The sequence below is a fragment of the Myotis brandtii genome, unplaced genomic scaffold, assembly GCF_000412655.1.
Source record: "Myotis brandtii unplaced genomic scaffold, ASM41265v1 scaffold165, whole genome shotgun sequence".
Lineage (NCBI taxonomy): Eukaryota > Metazoa > Chordata > Mammalia > Chiroptera > Vespertilionidae > Myotis > Myotis brandtii.
In genome coordinates this window covers 5,206,884-5,231,957 of record NW_005356042.1, presented here as the reverse complement: position 1 = coordinate 5,231,957, position 25,074 = coordinate 5,206,884, and the positions used below count along the sequence as shown (strand labels likewise).

The following is a 25,074-nucleotide window of genomic DNA, read 5'->3' as shown; positions in this document are numbered from 1 at the left end:
CGGCCGTGTCCCGAGGGGGCTTCGTGCTCGTGGCCCACAGCGACTCTGAGATCCTCAAGAGCAAGAAGAAGGGGCTGTTCCGGCGCTCGCTGCTGAGCGGGCTGAAGCTGCGCAAGTCCGAGTCCAAGAGCAGCCTGGCCAGCCAGCGCAGCAAGCAGAGCTCGTTCCGCAGCGAGGCGGGCATGAGCACCGTCAGCTCCACGGCCAGCGACATCCACTCCACCATCAGCCTGGGCGAGGGCGAGGCCGAGCTGTCCGTCATCGAGGACGACATCGACGCCACCACCACCGAGACCTACGTGGGCGAATGGAAGAATGACAAGCGGGCAGGCTTCGGCGTGAGCCAGCGCTCTGACGGGCTCAAGTACGAGGGCGAGTGGGCCAGCAACCGGCGGCACGGCTACGGCTGCATGACCTTCCCCGACGGCACCAAAGAGGAGGGCAAGTACAAGCAGAACATCCTCGTGAGCGGCAAGCGCAAGAACCTCATCCCGCTGCGTGCCAGCAAGATCCGGGAGAAGGTGGACCGGGCTGTGGAAGCGGCTGAGCGGGCTGCCACCATTGCCAAGCAGAAGGCGGAGATTGCAGCCTCCAGGTAGGAGGGTGAGGGGGTGGCATGGGCAGCAGGGTGGTTCTGAGTTGCCAGCTGGGCCTGGTCTGAGCAATCATGCTGTGTAGGTTAGAAGCCTACACTGGCGTTTCTCAAACTATGCCCCTGGGAACCCTGGGGTTCCTCAGAGGTTCTCAGAGGTGAGGCAAGGAAATGGTTGATCTGAGAGGTTCTTGATCATATTGCCCCTCCTTAAATAGAGCAGTATCTCTTTTGTCTATTTTATATGCTGGTGTTTAATGTAAAATGTTGATGGATAAAGAAGGTGGGCCATTCTGCTGGTAAGATGCATAGGATGGTGCCGGCTAAGAGAAAGGTGCAATGCCACCGTGGCCGCGTTCCCAGCTGGGTTTGGAGTGCCCAGCATTGCTGGGACGTGGGAGGAGGGTGAAAGCTGCCCTGGCCATCTGGCCTCCAGCCCAGATTGTCCCTGGGCCCTGGGAGACAGCACCAACTGGACAGATCGGCTGTAGGCGCCAGGCGAGACTTGGTGCTGCGGGCCAGCAGCTGTTCTGAATGGGGTTCAGGACTTTGAGTTTGGGGTCGTCAGGGCTGCTGGACCCTAAGCAGCAGGTCTGGAGTTGATGTGGCTGGGCACCATGTTGGATTTTGAGGTGTCTTTGGTATTAGTGCAGGGGTGGGGGCTTCAGTGCTGGAAGAGTGGGTGCCCAGGGAGGGTCTCCTTGGGAGCTGCAGAGGTAAGCGTGTAAGCCCAGGTGTGGTCCCGGTGAGGCTGTGGGAGGCTGTGGGCAGCAGGAACATGGCAGGTGCCTGCCGCAGGTTGAAGGAAGCTGCCCTGTTGAAACCCAAGGCCCCAGGTTGCCACACTCCTGGCTTCTAAAGGAACAATCCCTGACGGAGTTAGCCAGGAGCTTTCACCATCTATTTGTTTTCCTGGGTCAATGCAGGGCCCTCGGGTGCCCTGAGAGTCCTGGGCGTTGGGACAAGGGCCTGGGGACTGCTTTCAGTCCCTCAGGGTGTCCAGACAGGAGGCTTCTCGGAGCGGCGTCTTTCTGGATGATTCTGTATTCCCAGCCAGGGACAGCCTAGAGTTACTCCAGGAAAGTTCCTGGCTCAGGATGCTCAGACCTTCCCAACCTCGTCACTTAATTAAAATTTTAGCTCATTTGGTTGTGGTTTTCAGTGACCTTTGATCCACAGTGGAAGAACAAAATGTGGTTGGCAGAATATCTGCCACTCACAGCATCTGAGGCTTCAGAGGGAAATGAAATCCATTCCAAGAAGCCGAAAGGAAAATGGCATTGCTCCCTGAACACCGAGGCCAGAATTGCTCTGCGCACCCCTCTACTCCCCCAGACATGTTCAGGCAGCAGAAATAAATAGGAGCCGCATTTATGACGACTCACCTGGTATTTTAGGATCAGATTAGGTTCAGTTGTTATTTTTTCCATTGTAAGGGTAATACTTGCCCCATATAGGAAAATTGGAAAATAGAATGGAAAAGGAGAAAAACGACATCAGGTCTGGTCTGCTATGTCACTAGACACTCTTGTTGGCATTTTGCCCTATTTCTTTCCTTTCGGTGTTTATCTTTTGTATTATGTTTTGTTGACCTCAATGGACAAGAAGCAGTTGCAGGGCAGGCCCCAGCATCGTCAAAGATTTGGGGTGCTCGTGACCGCTCCCGTCTGGCTGCAGGTTAGTTCGCGGCCAAGGGCCTGGGAGGCAGAAGCGCAGCATTCAGTGGACACGGAACTGGTTTAATTTTAGAGTCTGATGACCAGGCAAACGTCTTAGGACTGAGGAGCTTTCTGACAAATCCCCCAGAAATGGGGGGTGCTGGAGCCATTAAGGAAACGAGGTGGTGGTGTGGGCAGAGCTCAGAGCCAGCACCCAGGGAGCTCCACCCGGGCAGGTTTCAGTGTTTCTGAGCCTTAGTTTCCTCGTCTGTGAAATAGGAGTAATGCTGCCTGCCTGCCGCGAAGCCCTGGGAACTGAAGTGAGGACAGCTTCGTCCTGGGCTGGGGCCGCCCGCTCCCCCGGGGAGGGACGAGTGTGGGTTTCATGAGGGCTGATCGATGAGCAGCAGGATCCAGGAGAGGGCCAGGGCACGGGGCCAGGAGGGCAGGGGGGGTACAAAGAAGTTGGGGCAGCTCAGGACCGTGGGGCATTGGCCGCCAGCCTTGGTGCTCCCACGTTGCCTGGGGAGGCCTCTGCGGGTGTGTTACTTGGTGTGGGGAGGACTGGGCGAGGGAAGGGAGAGGATTAAGTCTGGTCAAGGTGTGACTAGTGCCTGGGCAGGTGGTTGGGGAAGAGTAAAGTGGGTTCCTGGTTGCATGTATCTGCTACATTTGGGGCTTTGGAGCCCTACCCCATTCTGGGAACCAGCCTGGCTGACTGAAGTGTCCCACTCTGTACACACAGATTTACACACCCCACACAAACGCACACACACACTCATAACACACTCACACCACTCGGGGGGGGGGGGGATGCAGCCCCCTTGTCCCCTCCATCTCCTCCTAAGTGGGTCTCCCAGATCATGGGAACAAAGTTGCAGAGACTGGCATTTAAAACCTGTCTGAGAGGGGGGCAAACCTCAGGTGGTGTCTGGAGCCATCAAAGCAGTGTCCAGCCTGGGCCATCGCTGCTGAGTTACCTGGGGAAGAGGCTAGCCCTCTCTGCACGATTTCCCGTCGAAGGACAGGAGGAGCAACGCACACAGCCCTCAGCTTGTGTGGGGCTTGGTGTGCTCCTCTGACCCCCCCGACCCTCTCCTGAGCCATGCCAGGCCCTCCCCTCTCCAACTCCCGGCCTTGCAGGGAAGTGGGCATGTCTGCACATCCACGCGTGTGACTTTGTCGTGCTGGCTCCTGGTGCCCAGGGTTGCTCCTTGGAGGCCGGAAGTGGCAGGGTCCTTGGTTACCACGACGGGCATGAGACTGAGCCTCGTTCCAGGCTGTGGGTGGAGCTTCTTGTCCTGCATTTTCTCAATGGGCTTAGATTTGGATAAAAGGAGGGAACAGAGGCTGCGTCCTCGAGAACAAAGCAGCAGGTGGACGGCTGGGTCAGTGCCCCCCAGGCCCTAAGGCCCACCCTCCAGTGGAGGGTGAAAGTGGCACTGCGGCCCCAGGGGGCTGCGGAGTGGCTGGCCCCGGGTGGACTCTGGTCACTGTCACAGCCAAAGAAAGAGACCGCCAGGCAACAAGGGAGCTATGGCCGGCTGGGCGTGGATTACTGAGCTGAATCAGAGAGACACGGGTTGGTGTGTCCTCCTCAGAGCGCCGGGGGCAGCTGCTGCTAGGAGGGGGACACAGGCTTCCTTGTTAGATGGGGGTCTCGCCGAGTTTGAGTTCTGAGAGGTGGTCCCATTCTCTGCATTTCAGAGAGGCCCACAGTGGCTAAGGGCCGGGGACTGGCCGCACAGCTAAGGGGGAGCTGGGCTTCCTCCCGGGACAGGGTCTGCAGCAGGTTCCCAGGCCCTCGCCGCCCCTGCCCCTTGTGTGCTGGAACTGCCTGTGGTGCTCAGACACATGCTGGCCGCCCCGAGATGCTGAGCTCCCGGGCTGCAGAGCCCTTCACGTCTCTAGGTGATTCTCAGGTGAGCTCAGCACCCTCGGAAGGTGTGTAAGATGCAAATGGCTGGGCCCTACCTCCAGAGTTTCTGATTCGGCAGGTGGGTGCCTAAGAACCTGCATTCCTGAGGAGCCCCCAGGTTGCTGCCCCGAGAACCATGGCTCTCCTCTCTCACAGGAGGCCACAGCGGAGAGGAGACGCCCACAGACCTGCCTGCGACAGAGGCAGAAGGTGAGGGTGCCCTGACAGGGTCTTCAGTGTGAGGCGAGGGTGAGGGGCAGGAGAGCCAGGCGGGTTGATCTGGATGAGTTGAGATCAGAGCAGAAGGTGCCGCCGTCCTTCACCTGTGACTTCCTCCTGTAGGGTCCTCTTCCCCAAATTGTGAACCCCCATCACAGACGGGCTGTGTTGTACTCCATTCTTCCCTGCCACACAGCCAAGTGGGAAACTCAGGGGCACTCTCAACTAACTGCTGTAAGCCGCCTGTATTCGGATGGACCACAGATAAAGACCTCTCTTGCCTTCATACACTCAGGACACTTTTATGAAGTACAGTGGGGCCTTGACTTACGAGTTTAATTTGTTTCCGAGACCGAGCTTGTTAAGGAGCTCGTTAAGGAGCTCGTTAACTCAAATTACTCTATCAACTCAATGCAAAAAATCGGCCGAGGGACAGCTGGTATCTCAAAAAACTCGTTAGTCGGGACACTCGTAAGTCAAGGCCCCACTGTATCTTCTGCCTAAATAGCAGATATGTCACCTTTGCACCTGCTGCTTCTCACCCTTTGCCTCGCCCATGGCAGACATAACTAGTCAATCACAGTGCTCCTAGCTGCTGGCCTGGAAGATGAAACCTAATGGCCATCACCTGTTGCTCAGCAGAGGTCCTGGTATAGCCTGTGGTCTGGTTGGGAATCAAAATCTAAACTAGAGATGAAAGAGGCATAGAGAACCCCTAGTGCAGAGGTGGTCACACTTGACCTTTTAGTCGCAGAGCCCTTTGTCATGCAAACCCTTACAGCTCCCCAAGGTATAAAGTAGATGAAGGTGCTGTTCAGAGTCAAGCTGGGGGCCAGTCAGGGCAGACTGTGGCCTGTTTGCCTCTCTCCTTCCTACCTCTGTGTGGTGGCCCCAGGACATTCAGCAGTGTCCTGGGTTGATGGTTCATGCTTGAGCAGGTGTCTGACACTGCACCCAGTGCCGAGGGAGAGAGTGCTGGGATCGGCTAGCTATATCTGCCCCGAGCCGGGCAGGGAGGGTTCTGGCTGCTGTGAAACCCTGACCTCCTGAACCCTACAGACCCCGGGAGAGTTACATGGGAACCTGGTGGTGTTCCTTTTGCTGGGACCCCTCTCTCTGCCTCCTCTGTGATTTATCTCAAACGTTACTGTGTTACAAGAGATGTCGGAGGGTTTTACAAAGTGGTAAAGAGCTGAGAGAAGGGGGTGTTTCTTATCACGTACTGACTCCATTCTATTAGAACATGAACTCCCCAGGCCAGGGATTCACCGTTGAGTCACTGGAGCCTGGGACCGTGTGTGGCTCAACAGCATAGCGTCTGTGTAATAGTTTGGAATGAATGAATGTATAACTGCTTTGGCCCCACTTTCATTGTCAAGGACAAAGGCTACTTCCTTTGGTTCTGGGGACCCGGAGGTATGGCAGTGGCCGTGGCCACCTTAGGGCACGGGATGACTGGGTCAAGCTCATAGGGAGCAGGGGTTGCCACTGCTGAGTGATCACTCATTTCCACGGGGACCCTGGGATCCCGCTTGCCCCTTAGTGCCCACAGATTCTCGAGGGTGCGAGGTGGACCCTCCTGGGTCCACAAGGCAGCATCTTCTGGCAAAGTTCATGGGAGAGAGAACTGTGTGTTCCTGAGGTTTAGGTGAGTGTCGCGGTGCCTGGGCCCCGACATCCCACAGAGGTGGTCCAAGTCTGATTCATCGGCTTGCTCTGTGGCCGTGGCGGGTCACCGACTCCGCAGAGGGGTCCCGTGTGGTGGGGACCACACCAGATGGTGTGTGTGGGTGTGTGTGTGTTGTGTGTGTGTGTGTGTAGCACAGCACCCAGGCATGGGGGTGTCCATGAAGGTGAGGATGAGAACTCACTGTGTGCAACACTCCTCCTTCCCCCCCAGAGATCCCTGCAGGGGACCAGGTTGGCTCCTGAACTTGCTCTTTGGGTTGTGTGGCTGGAGTGGTGGGAGCCAGATCTCCAGAACACACTGGGCAGGATGATGCTCCAAACCCTCTGCATCTCTGCCCCCCACTTCTTGGCCTGGCTTCCCTCTGGCGCTCAACCCGCAGCCTAGAGCTTGGAGCCAGCTCTGCTTCCTGGGAGTGACCGTTTGCTGTGCTTGGGGGTGAGGAGGAGGCGGACAGGGACGGCTGTGCTTTTCGAGGAGCTCTTGTTCCCCTGGGAGCAGCGCGGATGAACATGGGTGTGTGGGCAGGAGGAAGGGCTGGGCTGAGAGGCCCGGGGCGGAGAGGGCATCTGTCTGTCCTGGTGGAGGCGGGAGCCTTCCCGGAGCTGGTTGGCCGGATGAGGACACCTGCTCCTGTGCATTGAGGTCGCCATGGCAGTTGACAGGGCTGTAGCAACAGGCCCGCGTGCCGGCTGTCAGCTGACGCCTTGTCTTGTGATGCTTTGCTGAGTGAGCAGAATCGCAGGCAGGTGGAGCCGGGAGGGACCTTGATAGGCATTTAGATGGGAAATGACAAATTCTTGGCATGTTGGCAGCCATTCCTCCCTCCTGCAACCATGGCAGACATGGCTAATTGATCGTTGCACTCAGAACCCTCACGCTAGGCAGGCAGGCCCTCTGAAGGATGGGGACCACCTCTGACCAGGAAAGTGGGCTCAGTGGGTGTTACGACCTAGAGCTACGCCCCTGTATTAGAGGGCAGTGCCGGGCCTCAGAGCCAGGACTAGACCTGAGGACTGCCTTCTGCCCTGCTCCGTCTCTCAGCCCCTTCAGACCTGGGCTAAATTCAGGGACCCCCCAGTTGTAAATATGGGGGTGTTGGCTGACTCCTTTGGAATGTTCTCTGAATATAGCGTTGCTGCTGGAATGGGGAAGATTTGGTGTAGACGCCTCAGGTGTGCCCTGCTCAGGGAGGGTCTTCTTGTAAAATCTTAAAACAACCAAACAGATTGGGATGAAGTAACTGTGTCCCAGCAGGACCTGCTCATCTCCTTACAGGTGTGGATGAAAGGGGCCACATGCTGACCTGACAAACTCAGGGGAGGCCTGCGTGGCAGCCTTGCAAACTCAGAGACCTAAAGTAACCACAAAGGATGGTCTGAAATGAAAAGTTTTTAACTAAAAGCAAGTCATGGCAGATAGTCATTTCCTAGGCTGGTATTTCCCCTAACAAAGATCAATCTTTGCCTTAACTGAGCCTATCTATTGCCTTTTTGCATCTAAATAACATATCATTGGAATGTCAAAGTAATTTTCCTTTTTTCCAGACCCCTCAAAGATATTGCCTTTTTGCATCTAAATAACATATCATTGGAATCTCAAAGTAATTTTCCTTTTTCCAGACCCCTCAAAGAATAGGCACTGCTCTGCAGAGACCACAAATCCCCTCATTGTTATTGAGTTAATCGTTGATGATTAACTATCCCGCACCGCCTATATAAAAGAAATGTGTCTATCATTTTACTTATTATCCAATCCCAAAGGTTTCCCCACTTTGCTTTCTCCTGCCTCCCCAATCTATCTCCAGTGGATTTCATGTAACCAACTTACACCTTCTCCTTTGATTGTAATGTATAAAATAAGATGCAAAACTGTCATTCTCCGGAGCATTATATCAGTCCATTGATATTTTGCTTCCCGGCAATTGTTGACAGTTTGGCTCAAATAAACTCACAAAATTTCTCTACAGGTTTGAATATTTCTTATGTTGACATAGGAAATTACAGTCTTTTCAACATATATGCAGATAGGTATGTCATACCTACATGATTTCTTGTATGTAATGGAATTGCACTGTCCGTGTTGCTTTATAATTTGTTTTGCTTTTCTTCTCACATCAAGGACATCTTTCCATATCAGCATATCTAGACTTGTATGTTTCTCTAATGGCTACGGAATGCCCCCTGTTGGTCCAACCCTTACTCTATTTATCAGTGCTTTGGATGCGTCCGATCTTTCAGTCTTTCAAATACAGCAGCAGAGACTCTCCTCGTCCACCCACCTTGCTGCTGGCGTGGGTATGTTTGCACCATGATCTCCCAGAGCAGGCACTGCTGGCTGAGAGGTGGGTGTGTTTAAAGTCTGTGGGAGATGCTGCCACATTGCTTGGGGAGAAGGCCGCACCAGTTTACGTTGGCTGGGATGGAGGCCTGCAGGAGGTGGTGGGTGGCCTTGACAATGGCTGTGCCCCCGAGGGGTTTCTCCCTGAGGTGGGCTGATAATAGCCCCCAAAGAGGTCCATGCCCTACGTCCTGGAATCTGTGGCTGTCCCCGTCCATGGCAAAAGGGACTTTGCAGAGTGATTAAATTAAGATTTTTAAAAAATATATTTTATTGATTTTTTACAGAGAGGAAGGGAGAGGGATAGAGAGTTAGAAACATCAATGAGAGAGAAACATCGATCAGCTGCCTCCTGCACACTCCCTACTGGGGATGTGCCCGCAACCAAGGTACACAACCTTGACCGGAATCAACCTGGGACCCTTGAGTCCGAAGGCTGACGCTCTATCCACTGAGCCAAACCAGTTAGGGCTAAATTAAGATTTTGAGATGAGGGGATTATACAAGATTATCTGAGGAGGGGCGGGTCAGTGTAATCACAGGGTTCTTATTAGAGGAAGACAGAAGGGCCAGAGGAGGAAGGAGCTGGAATGACGGAAGTAGAGGTTGGAGTGATGTGGCCACAAGCTAAGAATGCAGGCGGCCTCTAGCAGCTGAGAAACGTGAAGAAACAGATTCTCCCCTGGAGCTTCCAGAAGGAAACAACCCTGCCAACACCTTGATCTCAGCCCCAGTAGACTCAGTTGGCCCTCTGACCTCCTGAACTGTAAGATGAGCAGTGTGTATTATTTGAAGCTGCTAAGCGTGTGGAGACTTGCAACAGCTCCATAGGAAATCCATGCACTCCCGTTCTGGCTGAAGATAGGGCATGCCACCACCGTGTTCCCCTGCCGTCCCACCTAGAATGGGCATGCCCACCCCTTTCCTGCCCCACCCGGTAGCCTGCTTTGCAGCCGCGCCTCCAGATCCTGTGGAATTGGGCCCTCTGTGCAGGGTACATGCAGCTTCCTGCCTCAGGGGGAGGGCCAGCCACATGTCACACGGGTGACAGCCATCTGTTCCAACTCTGCCCTCTGGACATAAAAAACAAACAGGCAAAAAACGGAGAAGGAGAGACTAGGTGGGTGCAAGATCCTGGGAAATGACCAGATGCAGGGCCAGCCGAGGGCTCGGCTGGGGGTGAGAAGCTGCTGCCCCAGGGCTGGGTGTGCCCACAAACCTTGGGTTCCTTCCCAGAGATCCAGGAACTCTTGACCTTGGGCCTGTGTCTAGCATCTCTATGGTGCTTCTCCGGGGCTGGCAGGTGTCGGGGGCTTGGGACTTGAGGAGCCGGCTCCTGCCTCCACCTCCACCATCTCTGGTCCTCGCCCCACTGTGTCTCACCCTTGAGCACGGGGTCGGGGATGCGGGCTGTCAGATGCAATGAGGATCTGGCACTTCACTCTGCCACTTGTTAGACAGAATGCACAGAGCCTCTGACTCACCCACAGGCAGCTTTCCCACTTGGCACTTGGAAGCACCTTGGGTGACGTGAGGCAACAGGGAGCCAGCCCTGTGCTGGCTGTGTCCAGGACAATCCCGGGCCAGGGGTCCTGGGCCCAGACTAGGCCCAGGGGCTGTGGAGCCTTTAATCTGTCCTTCCCTGAGCTCCCTTCTTCCCAAGAGAAGCTGTTGCTGTTTACAAGGCCCTGGAGGAAGGCCCTGGATATGTCCCCAGACGTGGTGACTGTGGGAATTTTTCCTGTAAGTCTAACCCCAAACCATCCTGTTGCAGCCGGAGCCCATTTCTTCTCCATCCTTGAGAGAAATGGTAAGTGGTTCTCCTGTTCTTGCCTCTCTGGCCTTAGGCCAGGTGCATAAACTCCCTGGGCCTTCGTTTTCAACTCTGTAAAATGGGTTGAAGATAGTGTGTGTCCAACGGGGTTGTTGTGAAGAGTAACGATATCTCAAGGAAAGCTAGGACACCTGGTTGATTTTCCCGTGACATGTTAGACAGGCAGGGAGACAGGCGTGGAAAGGACTTTCCTGCCTTCGACTCCTTGGCAGTCACCAGGCCTCAGTTTCCCCACCTGAGTGAAACGGCGCCCTCAGTGCCTGGGACAGCCATGTCCACACTGGTCAGATCTGGGAAGTTTGCTTGATTCCATTTAAGTTAATTTCAGTCCAGCTGGGAGCCTGAAGGTGCTGTGGTAGATTTCACCCTTGGTCCTGATTCCTCTTCCCCATGCTGGGCCCACGCCCTTTGCCCTGTGACTTTTCAGCCCCCGACTCGAACCTTGATTTGGTCAGTGGGATGGGATGTCAGTGATGATGTGCCAATCCCACGCTGAGGCCCTGGGAGGCTTTGTATTCTTGTATGCTGGCCCCTCTTGTGCTTCTGCCAATGTCAGGACAACATGCTTTGGGAGCACCCATTACCCCCCCCCCACACACTCAACCCTACTCCCACCCCTGCCGTCCCTGAGCATGAGGGGCCCTTGGGATGACTCAGATGCATGAGCAAAAAATAAATGATTATTTTAAGCCACTTACTTTTGTTGGGGGGATTGTTACACAGCACTGTTGTGGAAATAGCTTACTGATACAGCTTACTGGTTCAGTGGGTAGTTCTTGAAGGAAGAAAGGAGTGTCTTCACTGTGCTCGTCCCCACACACCATGAGCTCCAGCTACACTGGACCATTGTTCCTTTTTGAGACAGTGCTGATCATCTCTGTGTGAGTGTCCTGGGGCTGCCATAGCAAAATGCCATAAACTGGGGGGCCTAAAGCAACAGACATTTATTCTCTCGCAGTCCTGGAGGCCAGAGGTCCAAAATCAAGGTGTTGGCAGAGCTGCTCCCTCTCGAAGCTTTAGGAAGGGATCCTTCCTGCCTCTTCAATCTCTTGGTGGCTGCAGGCATTCCTTGGCTGGTGGCCACATCACTTCCCTCTCTACCTGTATTTTCACGTGGCCTCCTCCTCTCTGTGTCTCTGTGTCTCCTCTTATAAGAACGCATCATTGGATTTAGGGCCCACCCTCATCTAGTATGACCTTATCTTAATTGTCTCTGCAAAGATTTTATTCCTAATGAGGTCACACTCTGAGGTTCCTGGTGGATGTAAATTTGGGGGTCCATTCAAGCCCACTGTCGGGCACGCAGCCCCACAGCCAGGCTGTTCTGGTGGTTGCAAATGCCTTTCTTCCTGTTTCTTCATCTCAACTCTGTAAAGCACAGCTCCTGCCTCTGGAATCAAGCCTGCCCTCCAGAGAGCTTGGATCAGAACTCCCTACTCACCTGGACAGCCCAGATTTAGCTCAAGCCCCACACCCTTACCCCCCAATTAATTTGGTTCTCAGGTTCTCGAGTGCTCATGCACGGGGCCTCCAGCCTTGTGGGCATTGCTCCAGCGTTCCCTGGCTTTTTGTGAGCATGAATTTCCCATGAAAAAGGACCTACCCTGGCAGGGATGTATGTGATGGACTTTACAGGGCCTTGTGGGCATTGCTCCAGCGTTCCCTGGCTTTTTGCTGAGCATGAATTTCCCATGAAAAAGGACCTACACTGGCAGGGATGTATGTGATGGACTTTACAGATGGTTTGGCGAGATGGAAGGGGCCTTATCTCAGTTACTGAAAGAACCCACCACTGCTTACAGATGTCACTGTTCTCACAATGCCCCAGCCACTCCTCCAGGGTGAGGTCCAGGCTTTGTCTGTCGTCAGGTCCCCTTCACCACCATCACCCCAGACTTTGCCCTCGGTGGCCCTTTGCCTCCAAGACCCATTAATGGGCTCTGCCAGGCAGTGGGTCACTCATCCCAGCTCACCCTCTGCCAGCTGCCTCGTGCCCAGAGAAGTCACACCATTGTAGCATTAGAGTTATGGTTCAGCCCTACCAGCTTGGAGGCAGGAGGGAGAAACAGGCAGGTCTGAAAGGAACAAGATGGGAAATGGGAACTTCTCACTGCGGAAGCCCCTTGCTGAGCTTGGTTTCCATTGTTTGGAAGATCTGTGTATTTTGTAAAACAGAACCCCTAAATGTATAACCAGAGGTGGTTCTGACCACTTGAGGTTTTCTCCAAACCTGTGTCTGTGTAAAATGTGATTTGTCTCTATTAATCAGGACTCAGTTGCAAGCAGCAGAATCAAACGGAAAGGCGTCGTATTGGCTTTCATCCCCGCTGGGTCAGGGTTCAGATCATGCCAGGGCTCTGTCCTCCTCTTCCTCTCTCGGTTCTGCTTTCCTCCCTGTGTTAATTTCATTCGCCAGCAGGTTGTCTGCGTATGTGGTAGGAAAGACCAGCAGGTTTGTTCTCACAGAACACTTACAGCTCTCGATCCTGGAGGCAAGGGAAGCCCGATTCCTCCCAGCACCTGGATAGCACTGACCTGGAAAGGCTGTGGGCTCCGCTGGAGTCACCTGCCCACTCACTGCCCACGAGGGATGGGATTTTCTGATTGACCAGCTGGGGCATGTACCCACCACAAATGTGAGGGGTGATCAGAGGCAGACACCCTGACTGACACCCAATTAGGACACAGAGTCGGGGAGGGTCAGTCCCTAATGGGGCTGCTGGGCGAACAAGCCTCAGAAGGGAGCCGTGTAGGGATTCATTGATGTACGTCTATGAGAAACAATAGAAGTGCCTCCATTGCTTTGTTTTTATTGAGATGAATTCACATACCGTAAAAATCACCCTTTTAAAGTGTGCAATTTATTATTTTTTTTTCTAATTTATTTTATTTTTTCCATCACCATTCATCTCCTCTGTGCCCTCTTCCACCTCCCCCAACCCCTTACCAGTCTCCTCTCTCCCTATACCCCACCCACCCAAATCCACCAGAGCTGTCTGCCTGCTCTCAATCTATGAGTTTGTCTCTATTTTGCTTGGTAGTTAAATTCAGTGGTTTTTAGTATATTCACAGAGTTGTGCAACCATCACCACTATCTACTTTCAGAACATTTTATCTCCTAAAGAAACCTGTTACCCATTAGCAGTCACTCCTCATCACCCTCCCGCCAGGCCCCTGCAACTACAAACCTACATCCTCTGTGAATTGCCTATGCTAGACATTTCATATAAGTGGGATCACACAATATGTGCTCATTTGCGGCTGGCTGTGTTACGTTTTCAAGGTTTACCCATGTTGTGGCATGTGTCAGAGCTTCATCTCTTTTTACGGCTGAGTTATATTCCATGGAATGGATAGAACACCTTTTCTTTATCCAGTCACCCACTGATGGACATTCTAGTTGTTTCCACTTTTGTCTATTATGAATAATCCTTCTATGAACATTTGTGTACACATTTTTGTGTGGATATGTTTTCCGTTCTCTTGGCTATAAACCTAGGAGTGGAATTGCTACTTTTTGAGGTACTGCCACACTGTTTTCTTCATCGGCCACCCTATTTTGTGTTCCTATCAACAGTGAGGGTGGGTTCCAGTCTCTTCACATTCTCACCAACACTTGTTGTTGTCTGACTTTTTTTTAATCCTTACATGAGGATATGTTTTATTAATTGATTTTAGAGCCTTGCTGGTGTGGCTCAGTGGTTGAGCTTTGACTTATGAACCAAGAGGTCGATGCTCAATTCCCAGTCAGGAACCATGCCTGGGTTGCAGGCTCCATCCCCAGTAGGGGGTGTGCAGGAGGCAGCTGATCAATGATTCTCTCTCATCATTTATGTTTCTGTCTCTCTCTCCTTCTCCCTTCCTCTCTGAAATCAATAAAGATTTTTTAAAAATTGATTTTAGAGAGAGAGGAAAGAGAGAAACATTGATGTGAGAGAGAAGCATCAATCAGTTGCTCCCCTACATACCCAGACTGGAGAAACATTGATGTGAGAGAGAAGCATCAATCAGTTGCCTCCCCTACATACCCAGACCTGGGATTGAACGCGCAACCTGGGTATGTGCCCTGACTGGGAATTGAACCCACAACCTTTATGGTGTACCGGACAACACTCCAACCAACTGAGCCACCCAGCCAGTCGTCTGACTTTTGAATCTAGCCATACTAGTGGTTGTGCAGTGGCATCTCCTTGTGGTTTTGATTTTCATTTCCCCAATAGCAAGTGATGTTGAGCATTGTGTGTGTGTCTGTGTGTGTGTGTGTGTGCACGCGCGCGTGCGCATGCATGTGCTTATTGGCCACATGCAACTTCTTTGGAGAACTGTTCACAACTTGGGATTTTGTGTGTGTGTGTGCTTATTGGCCACATGCAACTTCTTTGGAGAACTGTTTGGAGAACTGTTCACAACTTGGGGTTTTGTGTGTGTGTGTGTGTTTTAATATATTTATTTATTTTATTTCAGAGAGGAAGGGAGAGGGACAGAGATAGAAACATCAATGATGAGAGAGAATCATTAATCGGCTGCCTCCTGCACACCCCCTACTGGGGATTGAGTCCACAACCCGGGCATATGCCCAATTGGAATCAAACCGAGGACCCTTCAGTCTGGCTGTCACTACTCTATCCACTGAGCCAAACCTGCTAGGGCTTTTTTTTTTTTTTAATCCTCACCTGAAGATATTTTTCTATTGATTTTTAGAGAGAGTAGAAGAGAGAGGGAAAGACAGAGAGAAATATTGATGTGAGAGAAACACATCGATTGGTTGCCTCCTGCATTCGCCCTGACCAGGGCCCGGGCTGAGGAGGAGCCTGCAACTGATGTACATGCCTTTGACCGGAATCGAACCCGGGACCTTTCAGTCCGCAGGCCGACACTCTATCCACTGAGCCAAACCAGCTAGGGCCACAACTTGGGTTTTTAATAAATATTTGTGTCTTCTTCCCTGTCACCTGCATTTGCTCTACACTGACGACCAGACATCCCTCCTGCCCGAAGGTCCCGGTGAGCTCTCGTTAGAGGAGTTAAAAGAGCCTCCCTGATGTGAGTGCCTCGAGCAAGAGAGACTGAAGCTGCTTGGACCCTGAGCCCTTCCTGGACCTTGGGATGCCACCGAGGCACCTGGGAGGTCAAGAGTGTCAGGGAGGCAAGAGGATGTCTGTCTCTCTCCCATCTCACCTCATCCTCTCTGGGCTCCACTCCCTCTTCCCGAGCCCCTGGATGGGGGGAACAGGACTGTAGGTGTTAGAGTCCCAGTTCTGCTACTCCGGCCTCATTCCCTCCCCCCGCCCCATGGTAAATGGATAAGAACACCCCCTCTTGGAGCTGGTGAGAGCACAGTACTTACCATGGGGCCTGGCTGGGGCTGAACAGTGCCCCCCAAATTCATATCCACCCAGAACCTCAGGTGTGGCTTGTCTGGAAGTAGGGTCTTTGCAGATTTAGTTTGTTAAGATGAGGTCAGACTGGAGTAGGGCGGACCCTAACCCAGTGACAGGTGTCCTCATAAGAAGGCCACGTGGGGGCTCAGAGACACGTGGAGAGGCAGATGGGAGGGTTGTGGCCACAAACCAAGGGGCACCTGGAACCCCCAGGCACTGGAGGAGGCAGGAAGGACCCTCCTCTAGAGCCTCAGGAGGGAGTGTGGCCCTGCCCACACCTGGGTTCCAGACTCCTGGCCTCCAGTCTGTGCGGGCTGAAGTTCTCTTGTTCTGACCCACCATTGCGTGCCAGTTTGTAGCAGTGGCCCATAAGAACACCCCCTCTTGGGGCTGGTGAGATCACAGTACTTACCATGGGCCTGGCTGGGGCTGAACAGTGCCCCCTAAATTCATATCCACCGAGAACCTCAGGTGTGGCCTGTCTGGAAGTAGGGTCTTTGCAGATTTAGTTTGTTAAGATGAGGTCAGACTGGAGTAGGGCGGACCCTGACCCAGTGACAGTTTCCTCATAAGAAGGCCACGTGGGGGCTCAGAGACACGTGGAGAGGCAGATGGGAGGGTTGTGGCCACAAACCAAGGGGCACCTGGAACCCCCAGGCACTGGAGGAGGCAGGAAGGACCCTCCTCTAGAGCCTCAGGAGGGAGTGTGGCCCTGCCCACACCTGGGTTCCAGACTCCTGGCCTCCAGTCTGTGCGGGCTGAAGTTCTCTTGTTCTGACCCACCCATTGCGTGCCAGTTTGTAGCAGTGGCCCCGGGAAACGACGCAGCGCCCAGACACGGCGCCTGTTCCTGTCATGCCCTTCGCTGTTGTTGCTCTGTGCTCTTAACCGTGTCGCTGGAGCCGCACGGGGAGTATCACATCTTCACAGGGACCAGGCCCACACCCACCGCTCCCTGCTGCCTCCGGCAGATGCATCACTTTCTGTTTCGAAAATGGCCTTGAGTAGGAATGTATTCGGGCAACAAGAAAACTTCAAGCAAAACAAGGCTCTGTTTCCTCTGCTCCCTCTGGTTGCTGGGCCCAGCATGACTGTGCAGGGCTGGCTCTCGGCCCACCAGTCCATTCCCCTTCCCCCCGGCGCACAGCTGGATGGCGTCTCTGGCCTCCCCATGTTGAGGTGGCCCTGTGCTCCATGAGAGTGAAATCACCTTCCCATATGGGTTCTCGGCTTCACCAAACACACGTGGCACCTTGAAAGCCAGTGTCGAGTATCAAAGACACCTGGGTCCTGAGTCGCCACCTGGAGGAGAGCCACAGCCAATGAGGAACATTCAGTTTTTTTTAATTGTGGTAAAATACACGGGGAGTATCACATCTTCACAGGGACCAGGCCCACATCCATCACTCCCTGCTGCCTCCGGCAGATGCATCACTTTCTGTTTTGAAAATGGCCTTGAGTAGGAACGTATTCGGGGCAACAAGAAAACTTCAAGCAAAACAAGGCTCCGTTTCCTCTGCTCCCCCTGGTTGCTGGGCCCAGCATGACTGTGCAGGGCTGGCTCTCGGCCCACCAGTCCAGTCCCCTGGCGCACAGCTGGATGGCGTCTCTGGCCTCCCCGTGGTTGAGGTGGCCCTGTGCTCCATGAGAGTGAAATCACCTTCCCCTCTGGGTTCTCGGCTTCACCAAACACACGTGGTGCCTTGGAAGCCAGTGTCAAGTATCAAAGACACCTGGGTCCGTCGCCACCTCCTGGAGGAGAGCCACAGCCAATGAGGAACATTGTTTTTTTTAATTGTGGTAAAATACACATAACATAAACTTCACCATCTTAACTATTTTTAACTATTTTTAAGTGTACCGTTCAGTGGTATTAAACACATTCACAACGTTGTGCAACCATCACCACCATCCGTCCACAGAACTTCTGTTTCCCAAACTGAAACTCTGTTCCCATTGAACACTAACTCTGCCTTCCCTCACCAGCCCCTGGCAGCCCTCTGTGAATTTGACTGTGCTAGGAAACTCCGATGAGCGGAATCATACAGTATTTGACTTTTGTGACTGACTTATCTCACTTAGCATATTGTCCTCAAGGTTCGTCCATGGTATGGCAAGTGTCAGTGCTTTATTCCTTGTTTTATAAAGTTTTTTAATTGAACACTAACTCTGCCTTCCCTCACCAGCCCCTGGCAGCCCTCTGTGAATTTGACTGTGCTAGGAAACTCCGATGAGCGGAATCATACAGTATTTGACTTTTGTGACTGACTTATCTCACTTAGCATATTGTCCTCAAGGTTCGTCCATGGTATGGCAAGTGTCAGTGCTTTATTCCTTGTTTTATAAAGTTTTTTTTCATTGATTTTTAGAGAGAATGGAAGGCAGAGGGAGAGAGAGCGATAGAAACATCTATGTGAAGGTGAGACATCCATCAGCTGCCTCTGGCATGCCCCCTACGGGGGATTGAGCCCGAAACCCAGGCATGTGCCCTGACGGAATTGAACCTGCAATCTTTTGGTGCACGGGATGATGCCCAACCAACTGAGCCACACCGGCCAGGGCTGCTTCATTCCTTTTTAACTTTAGAAAAATCATTGTCTGGAGATACAGCAGTTTGTTCATCCATTCATCCATCGACAAACACTCGGTTTACTTACACCTTTTGGCTGTTGTGAATAATGCTGCTGTGAACATGGGCGTGCCATTTACTTTTATTTAACTTTATTTTTACTCTGTATTATGGAAATTTTCAAACATATGCAAAAGTGGAGAGAGCAGTCTAATAATGAACGCCATGGGCCACTCACCTGACTTGAACCATTAGGAGCTCATGACTCATCTTTTTTTTTTTTTTACCCTCCCCCACGGTTACTTTTGAAGCACATTTCAGGCATCATACCATTCCATTGATACAGGTAAAAAATAATTTAGAAATAGCCCAGTCGGCGTGGCTCAGTGGCTGAGAATCGACCTATGAACCAGGCTCAATCCCCAGTAGGGGGCGTGCAGGAGGCAGCCAATCAATCATTCTCATCATTGATGTTTCTATCTCTCTGTCCCCCTCTCCCTTCCTATCTGAAAGCAATAAAAATGTATTTAAAAAAATAATTTAGAAATAAAACCATGACTTAGATATCATCTCACCTAAAAAATAATGCAATACCTAATATCATTAAAAATCCTGCCAGGCTTCTCATTCTGCTGGCTGCCTCATGTTTAATTATTTGTTTAAACAGGGTTAACATAAGATCCATATGTTGTCATTGGTTGATGGGTCTCTTAGATCTCTTTTAAGCTCGAGGTTCCCTCCCTGCCTTTTTTCCTTGCAATTTTTAGTTGAGACAACCAGTTTGTTTGTCTTACAGAATTGTCCAGTCTGGGTTTTGCTGAGTGCTTTGGGGCATGTAATATGTTCCTCCGTGGATTTCCTAAAGGTGGTAGTTAGACCAAGAGGCTTGACCAGATTTGGTGTTTGCTTGTTTGTTTCTGCAAGAACATTTCCTAGATGTGCTGAGTAACTCTGAAGGCATTGGGCCCAAGAGGCCTCTTTGTGAGGCCAGCAGTCAGTTGTGGTCAGTGTGTGGTTCTTGTTTCAGGAAAACCTGGATTTGACTTTACATGAACAAGAAATAAATGTCTGTTTCATCGGAGCCATTGTCCATCATTGGGCCTATTTGTTACAGCTGTTAGCCCAGCCTGACTGATACACTGACTGCTAAAGTCTGTCCTGCGGCAGCAGGTGTGGGGGCTTCCTGCTCCCAGCCCTTGGGGAGGCTGATGGGCTCTCTCCAGGCTGCTGGCTGGTCCCCCAGAGACCAGAGAGTGAAGGCCCCTCCCTGTGCTGGCTCGTCTCCAGGCAAGTATGGCTCCTGGTCCCTCTGTGCTGTTTGTATGGGAGCTAGGCCCACCCAACCCTGCAGGTCAGCAAAGCAAGATTTCCCTGGCAAGAGTGCCATGCAGTAACCCAGAGTGGCAGCTGGTGGGTAAGGGAGATGTGGCATGCTGGTGAGTGGGACCCCTGTACTCTGAGACTCTGAAATAAGACTCCTCTTCCCTTCCAGCCCCCAGCTAGGGGAGGGGCCTTTCCTCACTATTCTTTCAGGATGGCCTTTGGGCCCCATTTGTCTCTGCCTCAGCCTGTTTTTAATGTTACTATTTTCTTCCTCTTTTTATTAAAGAGTCTGGTAAAAATGCAGCCTCCAGGTCCGACCACCCAGAGCCACTGTTATGTTTTCCCTCGCATGTGAAAGTGCATGTGTAAGGTGAGGCTATCTTTGCAAAAAAAGAGAAAAGACTAAAAGTATATATTGATGAATATTTAGATGTATGAATTTTGGCCCTGTGGCTTAATACCTGTCATTTTCCCAAGCCCCTTTGCTTTCCCTGTGCCTGGGACAACACTGGGCCCCCGGTGCTGCCAAGACGTGCTGGGCTGACAGCTTAGAGCGTAGTGGTGTTGCAGGGTGGGGTCCCTGCAGCAGGGCCATGTGTCCTGGTCTCCTCCCCTATCCTCAGCACAGGAAGGGGCCCTGGAGGTCCCCAGGGAGGGCTCAGAGCTTCAGCCACAAGCCCCCTTGAGCTGGCACCCCATCCTTTTCCTGGACCTTGAGGCTGTGACTGCTGGCGCCACCCCCTGATGAAGCTTTGAGGTGAGATCTGCAGGCCTGCTCTTCTCAAAGGGGAGGAGCTGGCTGGTGGCACTTTGGGAAGAAGGGGATTGTGGGAGCAAAGAGGAGATCTGGCCATCTGGGTCCAACCCCATGGAGGCACTTACTGTACTCCAGGCTTGGTTGTCAGACTGGCCTCCTGGAGATCCTGAAGGACTGGCCAGGATGCTAGTAAGGGTGGAACCAACTGAGGTGGCCAATCTCAGGGGCCTGGGATCCAGCTCCCTGGAGATCTCCCCTGGTGCAGAGAAGGGAGAGCAGAAATAGGGCCTGGGGACCTGCGCTCCACAGCGCCCTCCTCTGGGAGAGCTCACGGCTGCCCGTCTTCAGTGCTTATGTCCAGTCATCTCTGCAGTGGACAGACGGGCCGGGCCGATCAGCAGCTGTAAGAGCAGGAATCTGATCTCTCTGTTCCAGTGCTTCAAATCCTCTGAGATAAAGGCCAGATTCCCAGATAGATGACCAGCTTCCTTGTTTTCTTGCCACCACTCCTGGCCACAGTCCGGCACTGCCACCCCTGGGCAGCCTTACTCTTTGCACACGCTGTTCCCTCTGCTTGGAATGGCTTCCTTCAGCTTAGTCAATGAGCTCCTATGCATCCTTCAAGACCCAGTTTAAACCCACCTCTCTGAGCTCACCCCCAACCCAAGAGGGAGTCAGTTGATCCCCTTTTGTGATCTCAGAGCACTTCCTTTCCCCTCTGTGTTGGCATCTATTTGTGGTGCAGGAGTTTTTATTTATTTGTTGGGACTCTGTGAGCTCCCTGAAGTCAGGACAGTTTCCTTCTCAGTGCCCTGCAGGTGTAGGAGCGAGAGGAGCAGAGGGCATCTTTCTGATACAGATGATCACGTCTGAGTAGTAAGCGGTGTGGGCTGTAGGGTCAGACCAGCCTTCACTGCTCTGGGCCTCGGTTTCCCCTTCTGTACATCAGGCAGGATGACAGACCTCACTCCTGGGGCAGCTGGGAATGGAAGGGGAGGTTGCCCGTGGAATGCTCAGCATGTCCCTGCCACCAGGAAGCCCTCAGGGATTGTAACAATCAGCATTGGCATTTTCACCTTGAGATTCTGGGAACCAGCAACAAACTCACTAACCAATAATTTAACCGCCAGGAGGGGGCTCTCCAGCTGGGCTCTGAGTCCCGTCCCGCACACGTAGATCCAGTTCCGAGAGTTCACCGAGCTGTGAGCACCCAGGCCTAGGGTGACCACACACACGTGCACTGGTCACCTGGCGGGTCACCTGCCGACCAGGACTCCTGATAAAGCCCCTCCTTCCCCACCCCCAACCCCACCCCCATTTGGTTCTGGGAAAATATTGTCCCACAGTTGAGCCTCCCTTTGTTGCCAAATACCCAAAGGGTGTGACCCAGCGTATCTTAGCCAAGGGCTGTGTGACTCTGTGGGGCTGGAAAGGGCTGGGGACTGTCGCAGCCTCGCCTCCTCGAAGCTCTGCTCTGCTTTCTCCTTGAAGCTCCTTCGATTCCATACACTGAGGGGGTGGAGTCACCTAGGCCCGGGTGCTCACGGCTCCGTAACCTCTCGGAACTGGATCTATGTGTGCTGCACAGGACTCAGAGCCCAACTGGAGAGCCCCCTCCTGGCGGTTAGGTTAAATTATTGGTTAGTGAGTTTGTTGCTGGTTCCCAGACTCTCAAGGTGAAAATACCAATGCTGATTGTTACAGTCCCTGAGGGCTTTCTCAGCCCCTCCTGCCCTCCACCTCCCGCCAGAGCAGTGAGCTTCCTAGGAGCGTGGCCACATGCTGGTCATGAGGAGACGGCCACATGCCCCCCCACCCCGACCCCACCCAGCTCAGCCACCTGACGGAGCTGTTTCTCCTCAAGCCTCAGTTTCCCTGTCCACAGAACAGGAATTCTTTCTCAGTTTTAACTTCCATGTCCTGTTTTCCCTAAGAATCACACTGTCCCCAGGGGTGACATTCAAAATATTTACTGGCCGATTCGCACAGCAGCAGTGTCCCAGCCCCGCACAGAGGACAGTGTGGCTGTCCCAGGCCCGCACTTCCAGCCTCAAAGGAGGACCTGGGTTAAGGGAGGTGCGGGACGTGCACACACACCTGCCACCAAGTGCACACCCAGGAATGCCGCCTGCCCCTCCACCTCTGCCCCCACGAGGGGGGACCTTGACCACCTCCCGTCCAGCCTCTGCAAAGTTGTCCGGAGTGGGGCTGCCAAGGGTGGGGTCACTGCTCGATAGCCCACCCCCAACAGAGACCTGTACTCACTGAGAGTGAGTCCCACCCACCCCTGGGAGCCTCTGCTTTTCGTCTTCTGACCTTTCCTAGGAATGCAGTCACCCCGTGTCTGTCCTTCGGTGTCTGCTGCTTTCCCCAGCATCGCGTCCTCGGTTCATCCATGTGGCAGCAGGTATTAGGCCGTAAGCCACTGTGATTTGGGGTCTGACCTCCTTCCGAATGCACCACTTGCTATGAGCTGAATGGTGACCCCCAGTTCAAAGGTTAAGCCCTGATCCTCAGAGTCACTCTTCGGAGATGGGGCATTTGGGAGGTAATTGAGTGAGGTCGTGAGGTGGGCCCTGACTCTGTGCAGCTGGTGTCCTTGTAAGAAGAGGAAAAGAGAACTAGGAGTGAAAGTTACTTCCTGAGGCCACAGGCACGCAGCAGCCAGGCAGGGTTTGAAGCCCAGACGCAGCGCATCCAGGCGGAGAACTCTGTGCTCTGTCTTCCGGGGACACTCAGGAGCTTTAGGACCGGATGCCCTCTCTGTGTCTGTCTCTGTCTCTGACTCCAGCTCTCTTTGTCTCTACCTCTGTTTATATCTCTGTCTTTGTCTCTCTGTCCCCCCTCTCCCCAACCCTCTCTCTCTACCTGTGCATCTGACACAGACCTAGGGGACAACTGTCAAGGGAAGACAGTGAAGGAAAAGAGGGGCTTCCAGATGCCCCATGTGTGGGCATGGGCAGGCCGGGAGGTGGGGTGCAGGGCCATGCTCCCACCGTGGAGCAGCCGGACAAGCCAGCCGCACTTCCTGACAATCTCCCTTCTCCAGGCTGCCTGCTTGGGGCCTGGTGCGGGGTTATATGAGGGTCTGAGCGTCACCACAATCATGGGCGGTGGCGTGCAGTCTGGGCTTCCTGCGGGAGCACTGCTGTCTGCCCCCCACCCCCACCCCCGCAGGCGCGGTCCCTCCCCTTTCTGACTGAGGCCCCCTCTTAGTTATTCACCCAGCAGGAGGTGTGAGCGATTACGTGAAGTGTCTGAACTGGGCGTGATGACCCAGGGCTCCACAGTCCCTGGGACCTCAGTTATTGGTTATCACTGGCGCTGGCCGAGGTGATGGGCGGGGACACCACAGCCAAGGCCTGGTTCTGGTTTAGTCTGGATGTGGAGGAGTTTGAGGGGAATGACTGCCAACGTCTCTGATGGGTCGTCTGCCTCGGGCTCTGGGTTGAGAAGGGTTCTGAGGCCAGGCCTGGGTCAGTGCCTGTTGGGGGCACACAGAAGGGGGTCACCGAGAGCCGCATGGGGCTCAGCGCCTCGCTGTCCCTGCGGAGGGGCCTGAGCTGAACTTCTCTAGAGCACGCTGCTCACCCTCCTTGGCCCTGGGTGGCCATGGCATTTTTGGTTACAGTTTTTAAAGTTAGGATAAAAGGCATATAATATAAATTGTATCATCTAGCAATTTCTAAGTGTATAGTTCAGTAGTATTAAATGCATTCATAATGTTGTACATCACCACCATCCACCTTCAAAACTTTCATCTTCCCAAACAGAAACTGTCCCCATTGAACAAATTCTCCATTCCCTCCTCTCCCAGCCCCTAGCAACTGCTGTTCGCGTTCTGTCCATGAACGTGACTCCTCTCGGGCCTCAGTGAGTGCAGTCATACAGTGCCATTCCCTCCTCTCCCAGCCCCTAGCAACTGCTGTTCTCGTTCTGTCCATGAACGTGACTCCTCTCGGTGCAGTCATACAGTATTTGTCTTTTGTGACTGGCTCATCTCACTCAGCATCATGTCCTCAGGCCTCTCCATGCGTAGCCTGTGCCAGAACCCCTCCCTTCTTAAGGCTGAGTGTTACTCCATGGTGAGTGTGAACACAGCTTGTCTGTCTGTTCACCTGGTGATGGAGACCGGGGTCGCTCCCAGGTTTCATTACTGTGAACAACGCTGCTCCACACATGGTTGGACACTTCTCTCTTGGAGGCTCAGTTCTTGTGGGCGGGCACCCAGAGGTGGGGTGGCTGGGTCATATGGTTCCAGGTTCAATTTCTTGAAGACTTGCTAGCCTGTGTTCCACAGCGACTGTATCACTTTACATTCCCCCCGACAGTGCACCAGGGTTCTATTTCTCCACCTTTTTTTTTTATAGTGACTATCCTAGTGGGGATGGCATTTTGTACCGGCTTCTATTAAATCTAGGTTTCCCATCTGAGGAGAAGGCACCACCACCCACCCAACGGGGCAGCTGAGAGCCGGACATCTCCTGGACCCCTGCCTCCTGCAGCCCCTGCTAATCCCTGACCAAGCCCTGCTGGGTCCCTGGGACTCCACCTCCAGCGTGGCCCCCAGGTCCTTCCTCCCCCACAGGGTCCCATCCTCGTCCTGCCTGCAGCGGGCAGCAGCCTTCCTGCTTCTCTTCCCTCTGTCCCCACCCACTCTCCTCCTGCAGCCAGAATCAGGCTCCCAAAGGGCAGCTCTCACCGGCTCCCAGCTTAGAGCCTCCAGTGCTCCCCACGCCAGGGGGAGGGTTCCAGGGCCCTGGTGGTGACTGCGGTGTGGGAGCGTTTCTTCTGAC

At 53.2% G+C, this 25,074-nt stretch overlaps 1 protein-coding gene across 1 annotated transcript in view; it reads left to right on the top strand.

The window, feature by feature from the left end:
• JPH3 (junctophilin 3) overlaps positions 1-25,074 on the top strand; it is a 104,808-nt gene that overhangs the window by 28,874 nt on the left and 50,860 nt on the right. Inside the window, exon 3 of the mRNA XM_014536789.1 lies at positions 1-595. Within this exon, the coding sequence (XP_014392275.1) occupies positions 1-595 (595 nt within the window). The remainder of the gene's footprint in view (positions 596-25,074) is intronic.